The sequence below is a fragment of the Solanum verrucosum genome, unplaced genomic scaffold (genome assembly GCF_900185275.1).
Source record: "Solanum verrucosum unplaced genomic scaffold, falcon-dt-bn FXZP01000060.1, whole genome shotgun sequence".
In the NCBI taxonomy this organism is placed as follows: Eukaryota; Viridiplantae; Streptophyta; class Magnoliopsida; order Solanales; family Solanaceae; genus Solanum; species Solanum verrucosum.
In genome coordinates, this window is record NW_026020129.1 from 9592143 (window position 1) to 9610887 (window position 18745).

At 31.1% G+C, this 18745-nt stretch overlaps 2 protein-coding genes and 2 pseudogenes across 2 annotated transcripts; all 4 read right to left on the reverse strand.

Moving 5' to 3' along the window:
• Positions 1 to 3093: 3093 nt before the first annotated feature.
• Positions 3094 to 5461, reverse strand: LOC125826740 (uncharacterized). The gene is made up of 7 exons (XM_049506081.1): positions 5291 to 5461; positions 4844 to 4936; positions 4553 to 4747; positions 4408 to 4461; positions 4001 to 4156; positions 3815 to 3868; positions 3094 to 3609 (listed from the first exon to the last, which is right to left on the reverse strand). Exons 1-7 carry the CDS (start codon positions 5459 to 5461, stop codon positions 3094 to 3096), a joined length of 1239 nt encoding a protein of 412 aa, XP_049362038.1.
• Positions 5462 to 7062: 1601 nt separating this feature from the next.
• On the reverse strand, positions 7063 to 8288 carry LOC125826599 (uncharacterized; annotated as a pseudogene).
• A 2537-nt stretch (positions 8289 to 10825) lies between these two features.
• LOC125826598 (uncharacterized) lies at positions 10826 to 13154 on the reverse strand (annotated as a pseudogene).
• Positions 13155 to 13896: 742 nt separating this feature from the next.
• LOC125826799 (probable LRR receptor-like serine/threonine-protein kinase At1g63430) lies at positions 13897 to 18745 on the reverse strand. Its single transcript, XM_049506140.1, has 13 exons — positions 18120 to 18745; positions 17655 to 17793; positions 17428 to 17499; positions 17186 to 17329; positions 16939 to 17088; positions 16175 to 16291; positions 15936 to 16000; positions 15524 to 15772; positions 15223 to 15428; positions 14994 to 15126; positions 14754 to 14911; positions 14463 to 14678; positions 13897 to 14371 (listed from the first exon to the last, which is right to left on the reverse strand). Exons 1-13 carry the CDS (start codon positions 18199 to 18201, stop codon positions 14126 to 14128), a joined length of 1977 nt encoding a protein of 658 aa, XP_049362097.1. The 5' UTR covers positions 18202 to 18745; the 3' UTR covers positions 13897 to 14125.

Consider the following 18745-nt stretch of genomic DNA (forward strand, 5'->3'; position numbering starts at 1 on the left):
AAAAAAAAATAAAGTTGATTGCTCTTTTTAAAGTAGAATTAAATCTGAAACTGAATTCTGGTATATTAAGCCCAAGAAGTAAGAAGACAAATGGCCCTTATCTTAAGTGGGCTTGAGATTGTAATCATAGTATATTGGGATACCGAGTTTTACTAGTTTAGAATTTAATTATTTAAATATATTCTATTCTATAATATTACGAATCTTATCAAATTTTGGTGCATTAAAATACATCAAGATATATGCTCCGGTTACATGAGATCAAAATTATGTGTAATTTATTTTAAATACATTCTATCCAAGTGGATTCTCATGTACTTGAAATACATAGACAAATTTTGTAATTCTCTTAATCGGAACAGTTCCTGAAGGGTACCCTCCATCTTCTAACAGATGTGTCAATGACTTACTAGAGGTGGAGGCACTTGAATTTTGATTTATCCTCAATAAATTAGGTTTCATCTATTCTACCAAATATTGAATTGTAAGTCAATAATATCATATCCTTATTATAAAAAAAAAAAATAGAAGGAAAAGAGAGTAAAATATGCCTTGGGATAAAAATTGTGATCCTTTATTAACGGATGATCAAATTCAGGTTGTTTGTAGAAATCTACACAGTCATATATATCTCCATATTTAATCTGCGAAATTTTTTTTATCAAAAGAATAACAAAAACTAATGTAAGGCCTTTTAAAAAAAATATAAACTTTGAACATGATGAGGAAAGCATTATATAGTGGTGAAGAAAATATTAAGTTGGCCACTATAACAAGAAATTCAATTAATGTAATCTTTTGAATCATGATTATTCAAAATCTACAAAGACTTTTATTTAATAAATGTTGACTATTCAATTTTAAGGGATATCCAAAAATAACAATTTGAATATACATTTCATCAGAAACAAAATTTTAAAAGATTTTCAGCTACGCGTACAAAATAAAGCGGCTTGTTGATTTTTGATGGTTGGGACTTGGGTCCAACTATTTTTTTTTATTGGTGTTCGATATTTACATTGGAGTTCGATTAAATCAAAATTCACATTGAAAAATAAAACGCTGTCTAACAAAGGCAACTCAATATTCAGGGGAACACGAAAGGTCCAAATAGTTACTCCCTCCGTCCACAATTGTTTGGCAGGTATACTAAAAATAGATGTCCAAGATTAATTGTCAATTTAAACAATCAAGAAATAATTAGTCACTTTTTTCCAATTCTGCCCTTAATGATAGTGTAGTTCAATTGAGAAGTTATGTGGACTTTTGGTATTCTTGGTATAGTAGGGTTATATTAGTCAAATTACACCTTGTATTAAATTTTCCTTGAGGGATGTGCATGACCTTACCCTGACAAACAATTGTGGACGGAGGGAGTATGTCACTTGGTTATATTGAAGTATATTAAGCCCATGAAGTAAGAACGAAATAGGAAAAATTACTTAAATACACAACACTTCTTTATCTATTCTCAATATTTTCCTACTCTTTTACTAAAATACAAAAATCCCTTATTTTCCCCCAATTCAACTTAACCGGATACTTTATTAGTTTAAGTATCCGCCCGTTATTAACTAAAGTATCTGCGCTACTATATTATGCATCCGCCCGTTAATTAAGTATCCGTGCTGCTAACAACTTAATAATTTAAGTATCCGCCCGTTATTAATTAAAGTATCTGCGCTGCTATATTATGCATCCGCCCGTTAATTAAGTATCTGTGCTGCTAACAACTTAATAATTTAAGTATCCGCCCGTTATTAATTAAAGTATCCGCGCTACTATATTAAGTATCCACACTGCTAGATTATGTATCCGAAAAACACTAAAAGAAGGAATTTTTGGTAATTAATGAAAGAGTAGGGAAAGGAAGTAATTTCTTTCTTATACTATGTCATTTGCCTAATTTTTACAAAGAAATAGGCAGTAGGCTTTTATGTTTAGATCAACTGAAAAAAATATTAATCATAGATTAATAGTTATAACATGAGTATTTTGCCAACATAATCTTTAATTCCTTCCAAATCTTTTATTTTTTGGATCTCAATACTTTAAAGATTCAAAATTTGCACCAATTATCCGATAGATAAATAGTAACATTATCACTTGATTAATGAATATATAACAAAAAATTCATGAAAAAGAGAACTCATAGAAAAATGAATCTAGCCTCTAAAAGTTCTTCTACCAATCTCCATTTCTAGAACCTTTTTTTTTCATCTCAGGTTCGATATCTGCATTAGAGTTTGATTGATTCAGATCCACACTGTGTAAGGCCTTGAGTCCTTGACCAAATTCTATATCCTCACACTCCTAAAACAATATCGAGATTTAGCATGTAAAAAAAGAGAGAAAATTTCAGAATAACAAAAATAATAGACATAATAAGGCTCTATAACTATAGTTTCGGTAATTGTGCTCCATACCTATAGTTTCCTTTGATATGAAGATTGTCGTTTGTATATTTCACTTGCGAATATACAAGCAGGGTAAATATATACGAATTTTATATTTATACATTTAGGAATTTTTCAGAACTCCGTTTGTATATTTCGTTTGCCAATATACAAATAGGGTAATTTATTATGAATTTTTCATAAATCCTATACAAATAGTTAGGATAAACATATACAAACTCTAGATTTATACAATTAGAAACTAAAATTATACAAATTCTAGATTTATACAATCAGGAATCGAAATACACAATTAAAAAACCGAATAGCAAGATTTCGCGAAATGTAATCTTCTGAAGTAAAATGGTCAATAAATTAATATACAAAATCCTTTTATTTAATAAATGTTAATTGCTCATTTTTAAGTAATATTCAAAATAAGAATCTGAACATAATTACATCAATGTAACGAAATTTATAAAGTTTTTTTTAAATTGACGATGATTATGAATGTTCGATTCAAAATACTATAATTTATACATGGTACTGTTTTTCTCACACTACTAAGAAAATCGAAATTATTAAGCATGTAAAAATGCAAGTTAAAGTTCAGTAGAAAGAACTATTCAAATATATATTTATCAAGAAAGCTCGATATTAAAAATAAATATATTCTTATAGGAGTAATTAACAAGAATTACACTTGTGCTTTATTACCAGGTCCACCATAAAGAACATAAAGAAAATTGTTTGTATCTTCCACAAGATTTTTGAATAGAACCTTGTATGCAGAAAGATCATCACTATACCAATATACATTTTGTAATAGAACTGAATTTCCTTCCTCATTTGAATATGCAATGCTCTTACAATAGGCATCAAAAGTAGAATTTCCAATGGGTAAATAGCTTGAACCCATCGGGGGTTCAGGTACACCTGGTGGATTGTATACTGATCCTCCCCACTCAATTTTCGTAGCAAATTGTGCCAACTCAACGAACATATTATTCGGCCAATAACCAATTGATTCATACTTATCTCCCAATAGAAGCCACCAGTGTCCATAGGCTTGATCCTTATAAATGTACATTGCGATCTCCCATGCCTTCACTCCACGTTGTGAAATGTGCTCGAATGAACTTTCAATAGGTAAATTAGTGTTTACTTGCACAAACCCGGGGCATAATGTATTGAAACATTGGGTTTCACCTACCTAGAAAACATAAAAGACATATTTTTATTGGCGTAATCAATATTTATACTAAAAGGGTTCAAAGATTGTCCATACCTGACTCCACCCCTGCATAATTGATATTTAAATTTCTTGTACACGAAGAAAAATATATATAACTAAACCAATAGATATAGTAGCTTCATGAACGCGATATTGAAACCATCAAAGTACTAAGACAAGTTACCTGACGATGTATGAAAAGTCTAGTCAAATTATCCCCATATAATGTTGGATCCACCTGAAATATGAAACGACAATATTGTAATAAGTGGGTATGAATTTATATCAAGACCTATATATGATTGACATCTTAGAGACATTTTTCTATTAAGCAATTGAATTATGTAAGAAAAAGATTAGTTATACATACCCTCCAACCAACTTGTAAGATTTCCGATCCATTTTCAATTCTTATTCGACAAGCACTAATTTGTTTGCCTTCAACGTGAGGATTGTACAAACTAGTTGCCATTCCAGCTCCCGTAAACTTTGTAGTTAACTCTTTTGGGGTTCTAACTATTGCACGCTAAATAAAAAATAATTTTTTTATTAACTTTTACAAATTATATCCAAAAAGTATGGCTAGCCCTAATAAAAGGCAAATGCATAGACCTTGAAAGCACAATTTGATATTTTGAAAGGGAAAAAAAATTCCAAATTGCAAATTAAACTTGTTGCATTTGTTTTTTCAGATCAAACTAAAATAAAAGGATAAGAAAAACATTCACATTTCGAAAATATGGAAATATGACAATATTTTCATATATAGTTATGTACCTTATATCCATTAGAAGGCATGGAGCTTGCTTTTTGCTCACTATTGTTATTGTTCTGCATTAGATTTATTGCAATATATGAGTTTTGCACATATATGTATAAATTATTAAAGTAAAAGCATTAAATTGTTCAGAAATTATTTTACGCCTACAAATTCGTTTTCGAAGTTGGCAGGTTCGGGTGGTGGCAGATCTCTTTGTCTTATAAGATCATTCTTTGTGATTCTCTTAACGGGAACAGTTCCAGAAGGACAACCTCCATCTTTTGACCATATTGTCGGTAACCTACTAGCTGTTGAGTCATATGAATTTTGCTTTATCATAGAAAAGGTAGGTTTCATCTGTTCATCCAAATATTTAATTGTATGTTAATAATATCATATATGTGTACAAAAAAAAAAATTAAAGTAAAAAAGAGAATAGAGATAGATATATGCCTCAGGATGAAAATTATGGTTCTTCAACAATGGGTGATCAAACGCATGTTGTTTGTAAAAATCAACGCAGTCGTATGTATCTCCATATTTAGTCTGTGAACAAGAAAACCCATAAATAATTAGATACCTAAATTATAGTAGGTATACATCTTGCTATTCAATATTATACACATTTTAAATACAAAACAATATATAAAAAGTAATTGTTCGGCCATCATAACATTACAATTATGAAGAAAAAAAAATATTGACATTCGAATTTGATCATTCCAAAATCCAAATTGGTTTTTATATACGCCATTGTTATGCCTTTTGTCTGAAATTTGCAAAAAAAAATTGTTTTAAAAATAATAATTCTATAATGTAGAGGGTTCAATTTTCAAATACAATAAAATTAAAAAGACATAAACGTAAGAACAATAAATAATTAATGAGACTTATAAATACCTTGACTGTTTTGATTGCTGGCTTATTCAAAAGTTTCAATTGTTTTTCTAACTCCATGTCTTCCAATTCAGATAACTCTTTTTTGCCTTTGACTCCATTATAACTCAAAAATAAACATAACACCAATACAATTTGTCGAACAATTCTATGATGTATCTTTAAGTTATTCATCTTTTTGCAAGTACGAGGACTTTTCTATAATGAGAAAGGTGTTATATATGACTAGGTATGGAAAAGATTTTAAGTAATTTACCATATAAAATATTGAATATAATTAATGTAATTTTCTCAAGCATGGTCAACAAAATGTTCAAAAAGTTATCTTTATTTAGTAAAAAAATAAATGTTGATTGCTCTTTTTAAAGTAGAATTAAATCTTAAATAATAATCTGATTATGTAAATTGAATTCTAGTATATTAAGCCCAAAAAGTAAGAAGATAAATGGCCCTTACCTTAAGTGGGCTTGAGATTGTTATCCTAGTCTAATGGGATACAGAAATTTCACTAGTTTAGAATTTAATTATTTAGATACACTTTACTTGGTAATATTACGAATTTTATTTAATTTTAGTGCATCTACATACGTTCAGATACATGTATCTCAAGATACATGAGGTTTAAATTATGTGTGATTTTTTCTAGATACATTGTATCCAAGTGATTCGCGTCTACGATACATGACTATCTCGCTCGCCTCCCTTCCCATCTCGCTCTCCGATCTCCCTATTTATTGTACTTATTTGGTATCAAAAGTACATGTATCTAAATATACTTTCCTCAATATATGATAGAGAACTCTTAATTAGTGATAATTTACGTAATTATTTAAAAATATACATAGAATTACTATATATGATATGGATGTATGTCTAGTAAAGTAGTTTTTACAAGTAACAAGCATATTATAAGGAAAACTTTTATATAGGTACAGAATCTATGTAAGTCTTTATTTAATAAATGTTAATTACTCATTTTTGAGTAATATCCAAAATAATAATCTAACATATTTCTATTTCTTGAACAAATTTTTGATCAAATTGAATACCCTCACACTACTAAAAAAAAAATCGGGATTATTAAGCAGGTAAAAAATGCAAAGTTAAGATTCAGTAGAAGAACTATTTATATATATATAAAGCTTGATATTTCTATATATGCTTGAAAAGGGAAGCCCGTGCTATGCACGGGCCCAATCATCAATCTTTGAAATTTGTAATGGTTATTTGTGGTATTTTAAATTTTTTAAATACAATGATACTCCCTTTATTCAATATTAACTTATTTTTTTTGGTTTTACTTCATTATTCAAAATAATTGAATTGTTCAAAATTCAACATGGATATTTGAAACTTTTTCCATATTTGCCTTTTTATTTATTGAAATTTTATATTTGCTAGGAGATAAATTACACTACTTACAAAGTAATATTTAATTATGATTTAGAAAAGGGCAATAGTAGAAAGTATGGTTTAAATTATGTCCTTAAATATTTTTCTTAATATATATGCATTATTTGCACAAAGTCAATTAATATGAAATTGAGAGAGTATTTGTTTGTTTTTCTACTTGGAGCAATTATGGTTAATGCATCAGGTATGCATTTATTTGTATCAAATTATCATTTATCATCACTAAATTTGTAATTTTCGTGTTTAATTCATTCGTAATTACATAATTGTATGGTATTTAAGGGGCATATAAATCTAGGAAACAGTTGGATTGGAAGTTTGTAAAATGAAGGAAAAGGTAGATGTAAAATGATTAATAAGAATTATATTTGTGCACTATTACCAGGTCCACCATAAAAAACATAAGTAAAAGAGTCTAAACCTTCCAAAAGTTTTTTAAATACAACCTTATACACAAAAATATTATCAGTACGCCAAATTATATTAACGGGAAAATAGCTTGAGCCCATTGGAGGTTCGGATACACCTGGTGGATTATATGTAACTCCTCCCCATTCTATATTTGTAGCAAAATTTGTCAACTCTGTGAAAATAATATGAGGCCAAAAACCAATTTGTTTATAGCTTTCTCCCAATAGAAGCCACCAGTTTCCATCGTCTGGATCCTTATGTTGAAGAAATTGTCAATGCCAGTATTTATTTGTGTTTCAATTTCTAATCCATATATACTTGTGTATATGTATAGCCATGAATTTTTTTTTAAAGTGTGCAATAAATAAAAGTATAAAAGTATACCTTATAAATGTACATTAATAACTCCAATTTTGTCCCTCCACGTTGTGAAAGAATTCCCTCCAATGAAATATCAAGAGGTATTTTGGTGTTTACTTGTACAAAGGCTGGGCATAATGTATTGAAACAATTGAATTTACCTGCCTAGAAAACATAAAAGACATATTTTTAATGGCAGAATCAAGTTTTGTACTATAAGGAGTTGTTTGGTGTGAAACATAAGGTACGTATAATAATATTAGAATAACTTACAGGATTATTTTATCGTGCGTTTGATTTGAGGTATTAAGTAGTCCATGGATTATTTATTCCACCATTTATACCGTACTGATAAGATATGTTTACCTCATATACATGTTGGAATAACTTATTCTGGGATAATTAATCTCATCATAACTTGTTCCCAACCAAACGACCCCTAAGGGTTCAAAACATAAATGAAGAAATAAATACACAAAGAAGTCAAAGAAAACTCTACCTTTATTGTATATACATAAAAATGATTTTAGCCATATATAATTAATTTAACTTTCTACAAAAAGGAATTCAAATTATAGATCCTACCTGGCTCCGCCTTTGACTCTCGTACATGAAGGAAAATATACGGCTAAACCAATAGACATAGTAGTTTCATGAATACCATATAGAAATGAACAAAGTACTAAGACAAGTTACCTGAAAATGTACAAAAAGTCTCGTTATGTTATCCCCGTATAGTGTTGGATCTACCTGAAATATGAAACAATGATACTATAGTAAGCGAGTGTAGATTTATATTAAACTCCATAATTGACATCTTGGAGACATTCTTTCTATGAAACAATTAAATTATATTTGGAAAATTAGTTAAACTTACTCTCCAACCAACTTGTAAGATATCTGTTCCTTTTTGAATTCTTAATCGACAACCACTATGTTGTTTGCCTTCAACGTGAGGATTGTACACCTTAGTTGCCATTCCAGCTCCTGTAAACTTTGTATTTGGATCTTTTGAAATTTGAGCTATTGCACGCTGAATATAAAAATAAATATTTTATTAACTTTTACATGTTATATCCAAAGTATGGCTAGCCCTAAACCTTGACAGCATAATTTGATATTTTGAAAGGAAAAGAAACCTCCAAATTTGTAAAATAAACTTATTGAATTTGTTATTTCAAATTCAACTAAAATAAAAGGATTAGAAAAAACATTCACAAAACGAAAAAATGGAAATGTGACAATAATTTCATAGTTATGTACCTTATATCCATAAGAAGGCATGTAGCTTGCTTTAATTTGCTCACTATTGTTATTGCTCTGCGTTAGATGTATTGTAATATATGAGTTTTGCCACAATAATTGAAAATAATTAAACGTGTTTATGAAATTTTAAATTGTTAAAACATAAATTATTCAAGTAAAAGCATTAAATTGTTCATAAATTATCTTACGCCTAAAAATTCGTCGTCGAAGTAGGCAGGTTCTGGAGGTGGCATATCTCTTTGTCTTATAAGATCATCCTTTGTAGTTCTCTTAATGGGAACAGTTCCAGAAGGACAACTTCCATCTTTTGACCATATTGTCGATAACCTACTAGTTGTTGAGGCATATGAATTTCGCTTTATCTTAGATAAAGTAGGTTTCATATGCTCATCCAAATATATAATGGTATGTCAACAATATATATCATATATGTGTACGAAAAAATCAAAGTAAAAAAGAGAGTAGAGATGTGCCTTAGGATGAAAATTATGGTCCATCAGTAATGGATGATCAAAAGCACGTTGTTTATAGAAATCAACATAGTCATATACATCTCCATATTTAGTCTGTGAACAAAAAAAATCACAAATAAGATACCTAAATTATTATAGATATAAAAGTAAGGTTCATTTACCCAAAAAAATCCATGACCCAACCCCCAACCCAAATAAAGGTTATATTATCAAATAAAAAATAAAAAATATCTCGTGAGACTTAAAAATTTATGAATAGAAAATAACTACCTTAACTGTTTTGATTGTTGGCTTGTTCAAAAATTTCAGTTGTTTTTCTAACTCCATGTCTTCCAACATGGTTAACTTTTTTTTCCCTTGTACTTCATTATAACTCAAAAGTAAACATAACACCAATAAAATTTGTCGAACAATTCTTTGATGCATACTGAGTTTATTTATCTTTTCGCAAGTATGAAGACTTTGCTACTATGAGAAAGGTGTTATATAAGGGCAGGAAGAAAAAAGATATAAAGTAAATTACTATATGATATATTGAATTTATGTAATTTTAAGGCCAGGTATAGAAAAGATTTAAAGTAAAATACTATATAAAATATTGGATTAATATAATTTTAAGGCCATGTATAGAAAAAATATAAAGTAAATTACTATATAAAATATTGAATTAATTATGTCATTTTAAGGTCAAAAATAGAAAAGATTTAAAGTAAATTACTAAATGAAATATTAAAGTAATTTAATTTTAAGGCCATATATAGAAGAGATTTGAAGTAAATTAGTATATAAAATATTGAATTAATGCAATTTTAAGGCCATGAATAGAAAAAAAATAAAAGTAAATTAATATATAAATATTGAATTAATGTTATCAATGAAATGTTCAAAAATAGCATTTTGTTGATTGCTCCTTTTTTAAGTAGATATCTTAAAAAACAATCTGACTATTTATGAATTTTATCATATTTTGAAGCATTTAGATACGTTCAGATACATGTATCTAGGATACATGAGGTCAAAATTAGGTTGAATTGATTCTAGATACATTATATCTAAATGAATTCGCATATATCTGGGATACATAATGAATCTCGCTAGCCTCCCTCTCATCTCGCTCGCCACTCTCCTATATATATGATATCCCTGATACATGTGAATCACACAAGATACATACAATTATATGTATCAAGTGTATATCTAGTATGATTCGCATATATCTGGAATACATGACTATATCGTTCGCCTCTCCCTAGCACTTTGGTTCAGATCAACAAAAATAAAAATGATTTTTTCGCCTCTTCCTTTTGTTACTTTTTTTTTTTGTTAAAATATATCACTCAATTAATGAAAAATATTATTTAAAAGAAAAAGATAACTAATAGAAAAATTAATCCATCCTTTAAAAGTTCTTTTGCCTATTTCCATTTCTTGAACAATTTTTTTCATCAAATTGAATATCCTCACACTATTCACAAAAATTGGGATTATTAAGCACGTAAAAAAAATTAGTACAAGAACTATTCAAATATATATTTATCAAGAAAGCGCGATATTTTTGTAGAAGTTGAACATAAATATCTTTATATAGGATCGGAGTACTTAAAAAGAATTACATTTATGGATCACTAATACCAGGTCCACCATAAAAAACATAAGTAAAAGTATTTGACCCTTCCGTAATTCCTTCGAATTGAATATCGTAAGCAAATTTATTTTCAGTAAGCTCGACTATATTATATACTCCAACCGAATCTCCATCCTCATTTGAAACCGCAATATTCCTACAATACGCATCAAAACTACTATTTCCGAAAGGAAAAAAGCTCGAGCCCATTGGAGGTTCTGGTAGACCTGGTGGATTATATATAACTCCTCCCCAGTCAACATTTGTAGCAAAACCCTTCAATTCATTTAAGATAACATGCGGCCAAAACCCAACTTGTGTATAGTCTGGTCCTAATAGAAGCCACCAGTTTCCAATGCCCGTATCCTAAATTTAAAAAAAATTTGTCAATGTCAGTATTTTAGTGTCTCTCGATTTATATATATATATAGTCACGATAAAAAAAAACACAATAAATAAAAGTATAATAAGTACCCTATAAATGTACAAATCAATCTCCCTTGTGCTCCCTCCACGTTGCGAAAGATTGTCCTCAAATGACATATCAAGAGGTATGTTTGTGTGTACATACACAAAGCCGGGACATAATGTATTGAAACAATGTTTTTCACCTGTCTAGAAAATATAAAAGGCATATTTTTAGGTGATGAAATCAAGATTTATATTAAGAGGGTTCAGAACACACGAAGTAAAAAGAAAATACATAAACATAATTTAAGTTGTATATAATCGATGTAATTTTCTGCAGAAGGAAATTTTGATTGACCATACATGTATCTGATACTTAAAATCTTGTACATGAAGGAAAATATATAGCCAAACAATAGACATAGAGTAGTTTTATAAACGCGATATTAAAATCATCAAAGTACTAAGATAAGTAGTTACCTGGTAATGTAGGTAAAGTCTAGTACTATTATCCCCATATAATGTTGGATCCACCTGAAAGACAAATAGTGAAATTGTAATAAGCGAGTATGGATTTATATTAAACTCTATAATTGACATCTTAGAAACATTTTTCTATGAAACAATTAAATTGTGTATGAAAAAGATCGATTAAACTTACTCTCCAACCAACTTGTAAAATATCCGATCCATTTTGAATTTTTATTCGACAAGCGCTATGTTGTTGACCTTCAACATGAGGATTGTACAAACTAGTTGCCATTCCAGCTCCCGAAAACTTTGTAAAATTTGGATCGTACTGTGGTGTAGCTATTGCACGCTGAATGTAAAAGAAATTCTTTGATTAACATTTACATATTATATATGCAAAGTATGGCTAGCCCTAAAAGGCAAATGCAGAGACCTTGACAACACAATTTGATATTTTGAAAGGGAAAAAAATTACAAATTGAAAATTAAACTTATTTCATTTATTATTTTAAATCCAATTATAATGAATGTCACAAAACAAAAAAAAGTGAAAAAATGAAAATTAGTTTTGTACCTTATATCCATAAAAAGGGTAGTAGCTTCCCTTTTGCTCAATATTGTTATTGCTCTGCATTGGATATATTGCAATATATGAATTTTTGCCACAATATTTGAAACAAATTATACTTGCTTATAAAATCTTCAAGTAAAAGTATTAAATTGTTCATAAATTATCTTACAACTACAAATTTATTGTCAAAGTTGGCAGGTTCTGGTGGTGGCATATTTCTTTGTCTTATAAGATCATCCTTTGTAATTCTCTTGATGGGAACAGTTCCAGAAGGACAACCTCCATCTTTTGACCATATTGTCGGTAACCTATTAGTTGTTGAGCCATATGAATTTTGCTTTATCTCAGCAAAAGTAGGTTTCATCTGTTCATTCAAATATTTGATTGTGTGTGTCAATAATATCATATATATGTACAAAAAAATTAAAGTAAAAAGAGAGTAGAGATATGCCTGAGGATGAAAATTATGATCCTTCAACAATGGGTGATCAAATGCATGTTGTTTGTAGAAATCCACACAGTCATATGATTCTCCAGATTTAGTCTGTGAACAAAAAAATCATAAATAAGATACCTAATTTATAGTACTTATACATCGAATTCTATAATGTAGAGGAGTCAATTTTCAAATACAATAAAATTTACTAAAGAAAAAGACATAAACCTAAGGTTCATTTACCCAAAAAAAATCCCCCCCCACCCCACCCAACCCTAACCCGATAAAGGTGATTTGTCAAATAAAAATAATAAATATTTCGTGAGATTTACAAACATTATATATGAACAGAAAACAAATACCTTAACTGTTTTGACTGCTGGCTTATTCAAAAGTTTCAATCGTTTCTCTAACTCCATGTCTTCCAATTCAGATAACTTTTTTCGTCCTTGTACTCCATTATAACTCAAAAATAAACATAACACCAATAAAATTTGTCGAACAATTTTTTGATGCATCCTGAGTTCATTCATCTTTTTTTTTCTTTTGCAAGTATGAGTACTTTGCTACTATGAGAAGGGTGTTATATAAGGATAGGTATAGAAAAAAATTAATGCACTCACTATATTTTATTTTTATCTTTAATAAAAAATTAAATATTGATTACTCCTTTTTAAGAATAATCTTAAATCTTTAATAACAATCTGATTATGTAAATATGAGTCAAGTATACTAAGCCCAAAAAGTAAGAAGGCAAATGGGCTTTACTTGGGCTTTAAATTGTTCTGAATTATCATACTATAATATGGGCCATTTAGTCAAGTATCGGGTCGATTATTTGGGAAGTAATGACAAATACACATTTTAACAGCTAATAAAAAAGGAATAGTTTCGAATATATACAATAAAATAATCACTTTACAACAAATATAGTTATGTTTGTCTTATAAAATCATTCTTCGTAATTCCTCTTAACGAGAACAGTTCCAGAAGGACAACCTCAATCTTTTAATCATATTGTTGATAACCTACAAGTTGTCAATAAGAAAGTCTGTATTGTACTTTTCTTTTGGAGTTGAGTTAAGTCCAAGATCGATTTTGAGTTGCGACTCGAGAACTCGAGCGAGTTCTTTGAAACTCAAAAAATATGGTCATTTTTTTTTCATTGGTGCCTCATTCACTATGAACACTCATTCATTTTAACAAGAACCACTTTGTTTACAAAGAATCAACAGTAGCATCTCTTCAACTCTAATTTTATCCTACAGAATCAAAATTTACATGAACTCAACCATCACTCCAGAACACATTGGGAACGAGAAATCGAGAGGTCAAAAAACGAAAAGGAGAAAGCGCTAGACAATTACATATTTCAGATATATATACTGTGTTAGCCTTCTGTCAGTTAGGATGAAAGTGCAAGCTCGGCCCATGCCAACGAAGACGCCTTGAGCTCTGCAGTGATGGAAGTGTCAATGTTGCTCTCCAGAATAGCACACAGGTCCTTCATGGATGTCCTTCTACTCGTAGTCGGGTGGATGCAAAGGTTGATCACCTCACATATCACTTTGAGGTCTTCCTGTTTGAAATGTTTCAACTCGGGATCCACAACGTAGGATAATACCTCCGGCATTTCAAGAAATTCCTTTGCCTGCACGTAAAAGGTCGAATTCAGGTCCTGCCAACGCGTTTAGAAACTGGTTCTAGCAGAGAAGTCTTTTCACATGAAAAGAAATGCTTACCCAATCTACTAAGCACCCTTTGTCTTTGCAATATGGAGGTCTCCCACTGATTATTTCCAGTAGAAGTACTCCAAATGCATAAATGTTACCCTGGACATCGAGATGACGACTCTCGAGAGTATTTGGAAGGACACATATTGCTCCTTCACTACTGATAGCACCTGAATTCTTTTCTGATCTGGAAATTATCGACTTCCAGCTTTCAAAATCAACAAGCTGCACCAAATGAAATAAACTTTGAGAAGACAATTATAAAATGCCAGTGCCTTTTGTAAATGGTCTTTCGTTTACCTTGGGAGAAAAATCTTCGGTGAGATATACAGAATTTGAATTCAGTTCTGATATAGTAAATGGAGGGTCAAGTTCTGAATGGAAATATGTCAGTCCCTTAGCGATGCCAATAACTATTTTCATCCGGCGTGTCCAAGATAGTTGGCATCCTTCTCCATCTATGATACATTCAAAGAGTTAGGAGTTTGCTTTGGAAAACATAAAATGAAGTGCATGCGAAAACTAATTCACTTTACTCACAATGAAGGTGTTCATATAATGTCCCATTAGATGCATATTCAAACACCAACATCCTCGTAAAGGGACTACTCTCTCTGCAATAGCCTAGAAGTTTCCCAGCGTTCTCGTGATTTATTCTGGCCAATTCTGCCACCTAAATGTAAATTAACAGAAGTTAAGAGCATGGAACTTAAGATGCAAACTTTTGGAAGAGATAAATAGTGATGATGAAGAAAGAATTGAGTCTTGCCTCTTTCTGAAAATAAAGTTCTAGATAGGCTGTCCAGTGCTCTTCTTTGACGCAAAGGGATATTACAGCGATTTCAGGTCCACCTTTCATGGTTCCTTTGTAAACTATGCTATCTGGTGAGGATCCAATGATGTTGCTGAAATCTTCACAAGCTACTTCAAGTTCTTGTCTGCTGTATCTTACAACATCTTTCAGCATACCAGTATCTACAAGGATCATCAGCGGTAAACAGAAACGAAGATTAGGCTCAATGCTTTTGAAAGTACTAAGTGCTCAAGTTCAAGTGCATGATAGTACTAACCTACATAAATTGTCATATGATCTTTCTCACTTCCTGATTTCTTCCAAGGTATGATTGAGGATTTGTTCTTAAGCCTCTGAAGGCCAGTCACAAGACCTACAATGAAGAGAGAACCCACCATAACTCCTGTTACCACTTCTAAAGCCAAAAGCCAAGTGGGCTTGGAAGAAGTCTGATGTCTCGGTTCTTCAACAGCCTGGTGCTTATTGCTGAGTGTCGATGCATGGCTAGTGGGAGGCGGAGTGCTACCTATAATGCAATGTCAAAACAACCAGTTCAGTTTCTTACTAAAATAAATAAATCTATTTGACTGCAAATATTAAAGAAAAAAGGTTGAGACATTAATTCTCCTAGACTGAGCTGCACAAACAATGCATAGTATTGAAAATTGTAGCTATGATTGTTTACTTACCACATAAAGCAGCAGACCGTTGCTTCGGGTCTTTGTGCTGAAGGCAATTTCCTTGAAAACTAGATCTATAGAAACACAAAATAACAGGCATTAAGAAACAGAAAAGGTAAGAGAAACAACACTGGTAGAGCATCAGAGTGCTACTTTGAATATAGATTTACAGCAACAAAACTAACAGGCATTCAGGAATAGAGAAGATAAGGTAAAACAAGAATTATGGCGTAGAATTAAGAACTGACTTTGGAAGGTAACCCAAACACTTTGGTATGCTTCCAATAAGAAAGTTGAATGAAAAATCAGCCACTTTGAGCTGGGATGTGCGACAAAAACCTGTAGCGCTGGCACCAGATGCATACCTAAAAGGGTATAACAGAAAAAGAAAAAAAAACAATCAGATAAAGATACATGTGATGGACATAAGGCTATAGCAAAATCAGTTGGGTCAAATATTACAGGACATCAAACAGTTTTTACTTATTTTTCTTCACAGAAATACAGATCAATTCCAAGAACATCATCGTTAAACTTTTGAAACATACATTCTGAACTCTGTAACATTGCTCTCATTTGGTCAAATATTAAAGGCTATAGCAAAAACACACTCCATTGGGGTCCCCCCAATTCACCATCCTCCCATCAAACAACAGACAATGAATGTACTACACTAGACTCAAGTAAAACAGCCATCAGTGTCAATCTGCAGGCAGTACATATCAAACAATGCTGACAGAAAGAACAGACATTATCCCATAAGCATCTCTTTTCTGGATTCCGTCATCGTCATTCCAGACAATGACTGTCATAAAGATCAGAAAACTCGATTCTTTGGTCACTCAATCCTTCAAATATCTGACAGAATCCTAGAGGGCCAAGACGGAAAACGCTCTAAGGACAACCAAAAATATCTTGCAAGTAAACAGAGAATCGTGCATTAATCCTTATCGACATACCAGAAAATTCAAAAGAAAAACGATAAAGTACAAGACGTAGCTAATCAACTCACATTCCACGTACACCGGATGTAAAATCTGATCCAGTATTAGCAGGCACTAGTCCTTGGAGTTTGTTCCTGTCCAACCGAAGTTCCTCAAGGTATTTCAAATTACCAAGCTCAGCAGGCAATTTCCCTGTTAATCCATTAGATTGTAGGTTTCTGCAGAGACACATGGAAGCTAGAAAAGTAAGGGAGATTCAACAAGGTTAGGTAAAGGCAAGTACAAATGAACCTACAAAATTCAAGTTAGACTAACATTTTCATAATGTTTGTCAAATTGCCAAGCTCGGAAGGAATTGGTCCTGTTAGCTGGTTAGCACCCAAATCCAAGGCCTTCAAATTTTTCAATAGACCAATCTCCTTAGGAATTGTACCAATCAGCACATTTCCATGCAAAATTCTGCATATTGCCGGGGAATCACATAAGCTTTAACAAAACCACAAAAAAGAACAACCAGAACTATGTAATCCTTATAAATCTATTCGGAAATAACTTACAGTTCTTGCAAAGAGGAGAGTACATGCAAGTTGGGTGAAAGAAACCCCTTCAACGAAGCGCCAGAAATGTTTCTGTCACACAATCCAGTGGAAATGCATATTAGAGACTCATTTGCACTAAACTTGAGTCCATAAAAGATCCACTAGATTGCATTTTAGTTGAGAAAAATCATTAACCAAACAACCTATCCATGTATTGCACATAAAATTGAAGACAATTAACTCACATTTTTATGACATGATCTTGAGCCATAGAACAAAAGACTCCAGCCCAACCACAAGGATCTGAATCTAAACCATTCCAATTTGACAAAACCAGAAGAGGGTCTTCATATATAGCTTCCTTGAAGGTATTGAGAGCATAAACTGTATCAACAAAGAATCCCCAATCAGATTCACTCAGAATAAACTACCTACTCTTTGAATTACAATCTCATAAAATACAGCAACTATCTACAACAACAACATAGTACGCAGACCTTACCCCTACCTTCGCAGGGTAGAGAGACTATTTCCGATAGACAATTTGAAAATATGACAGCAAAATACAGCAAGTATCTCAAAACAAGAAAATACAAGATCTTTCCTAAACAACATTACATTACAACACTAAATGCTCAATTAAAAGACAAAAATTGAATCTTTGCAGCAGTAACTACATCAAGATCTGAACTTAAGTTAATAATACACACCTTCATTTGATGGAAAAGCATCACAAATCCCAAGAACTAGTCCAACAGTAACTAAAACTTGAAATACAACACAAAGTCTCATCTTTTCCCCCAAATAATTCCACACCACAAGAACACACTAAGTTTCTACAAAAATCCAGAACTGAAAGAACCCATCTAAAGAAATAGTCTCCAAGAACTTAAGCAATCAACAAAAAGAAGAAAAACCCAGAAAGCAAAAGATTCAAAAAGCAATAATCCAAACAAAATTGAAAGAGAAAACAAGAAAAGACCCAAGACAGTAGATGAAAACAAAAAAAAAAAAAAGCTGGAAAAAGATAAAGTTATTTTTTTTACAAGTGAGGGGAGAAAGATAAACACTAAAGAAAACTTAACAAAGCTTAAGAGTGAATTCAAGAATCTAAATCTGTAACAACCCTTTTGAGTGGAATCTACTATTAAGTGTCACCAACTTAGTTATAAAAAATAAAACTTGGGTTCAAACAGAGATTTGGTGTCTAGAAACAGAGAATTTATGAGCTGAAGAAGAAGAATTTGGGGGTTATAAAAACTATATGTTAAAATTATAAGGGAACAAAAAATAAGCAGAAAATGGAGAAGGAGATAATAGAAGGAGCGGCGGATTA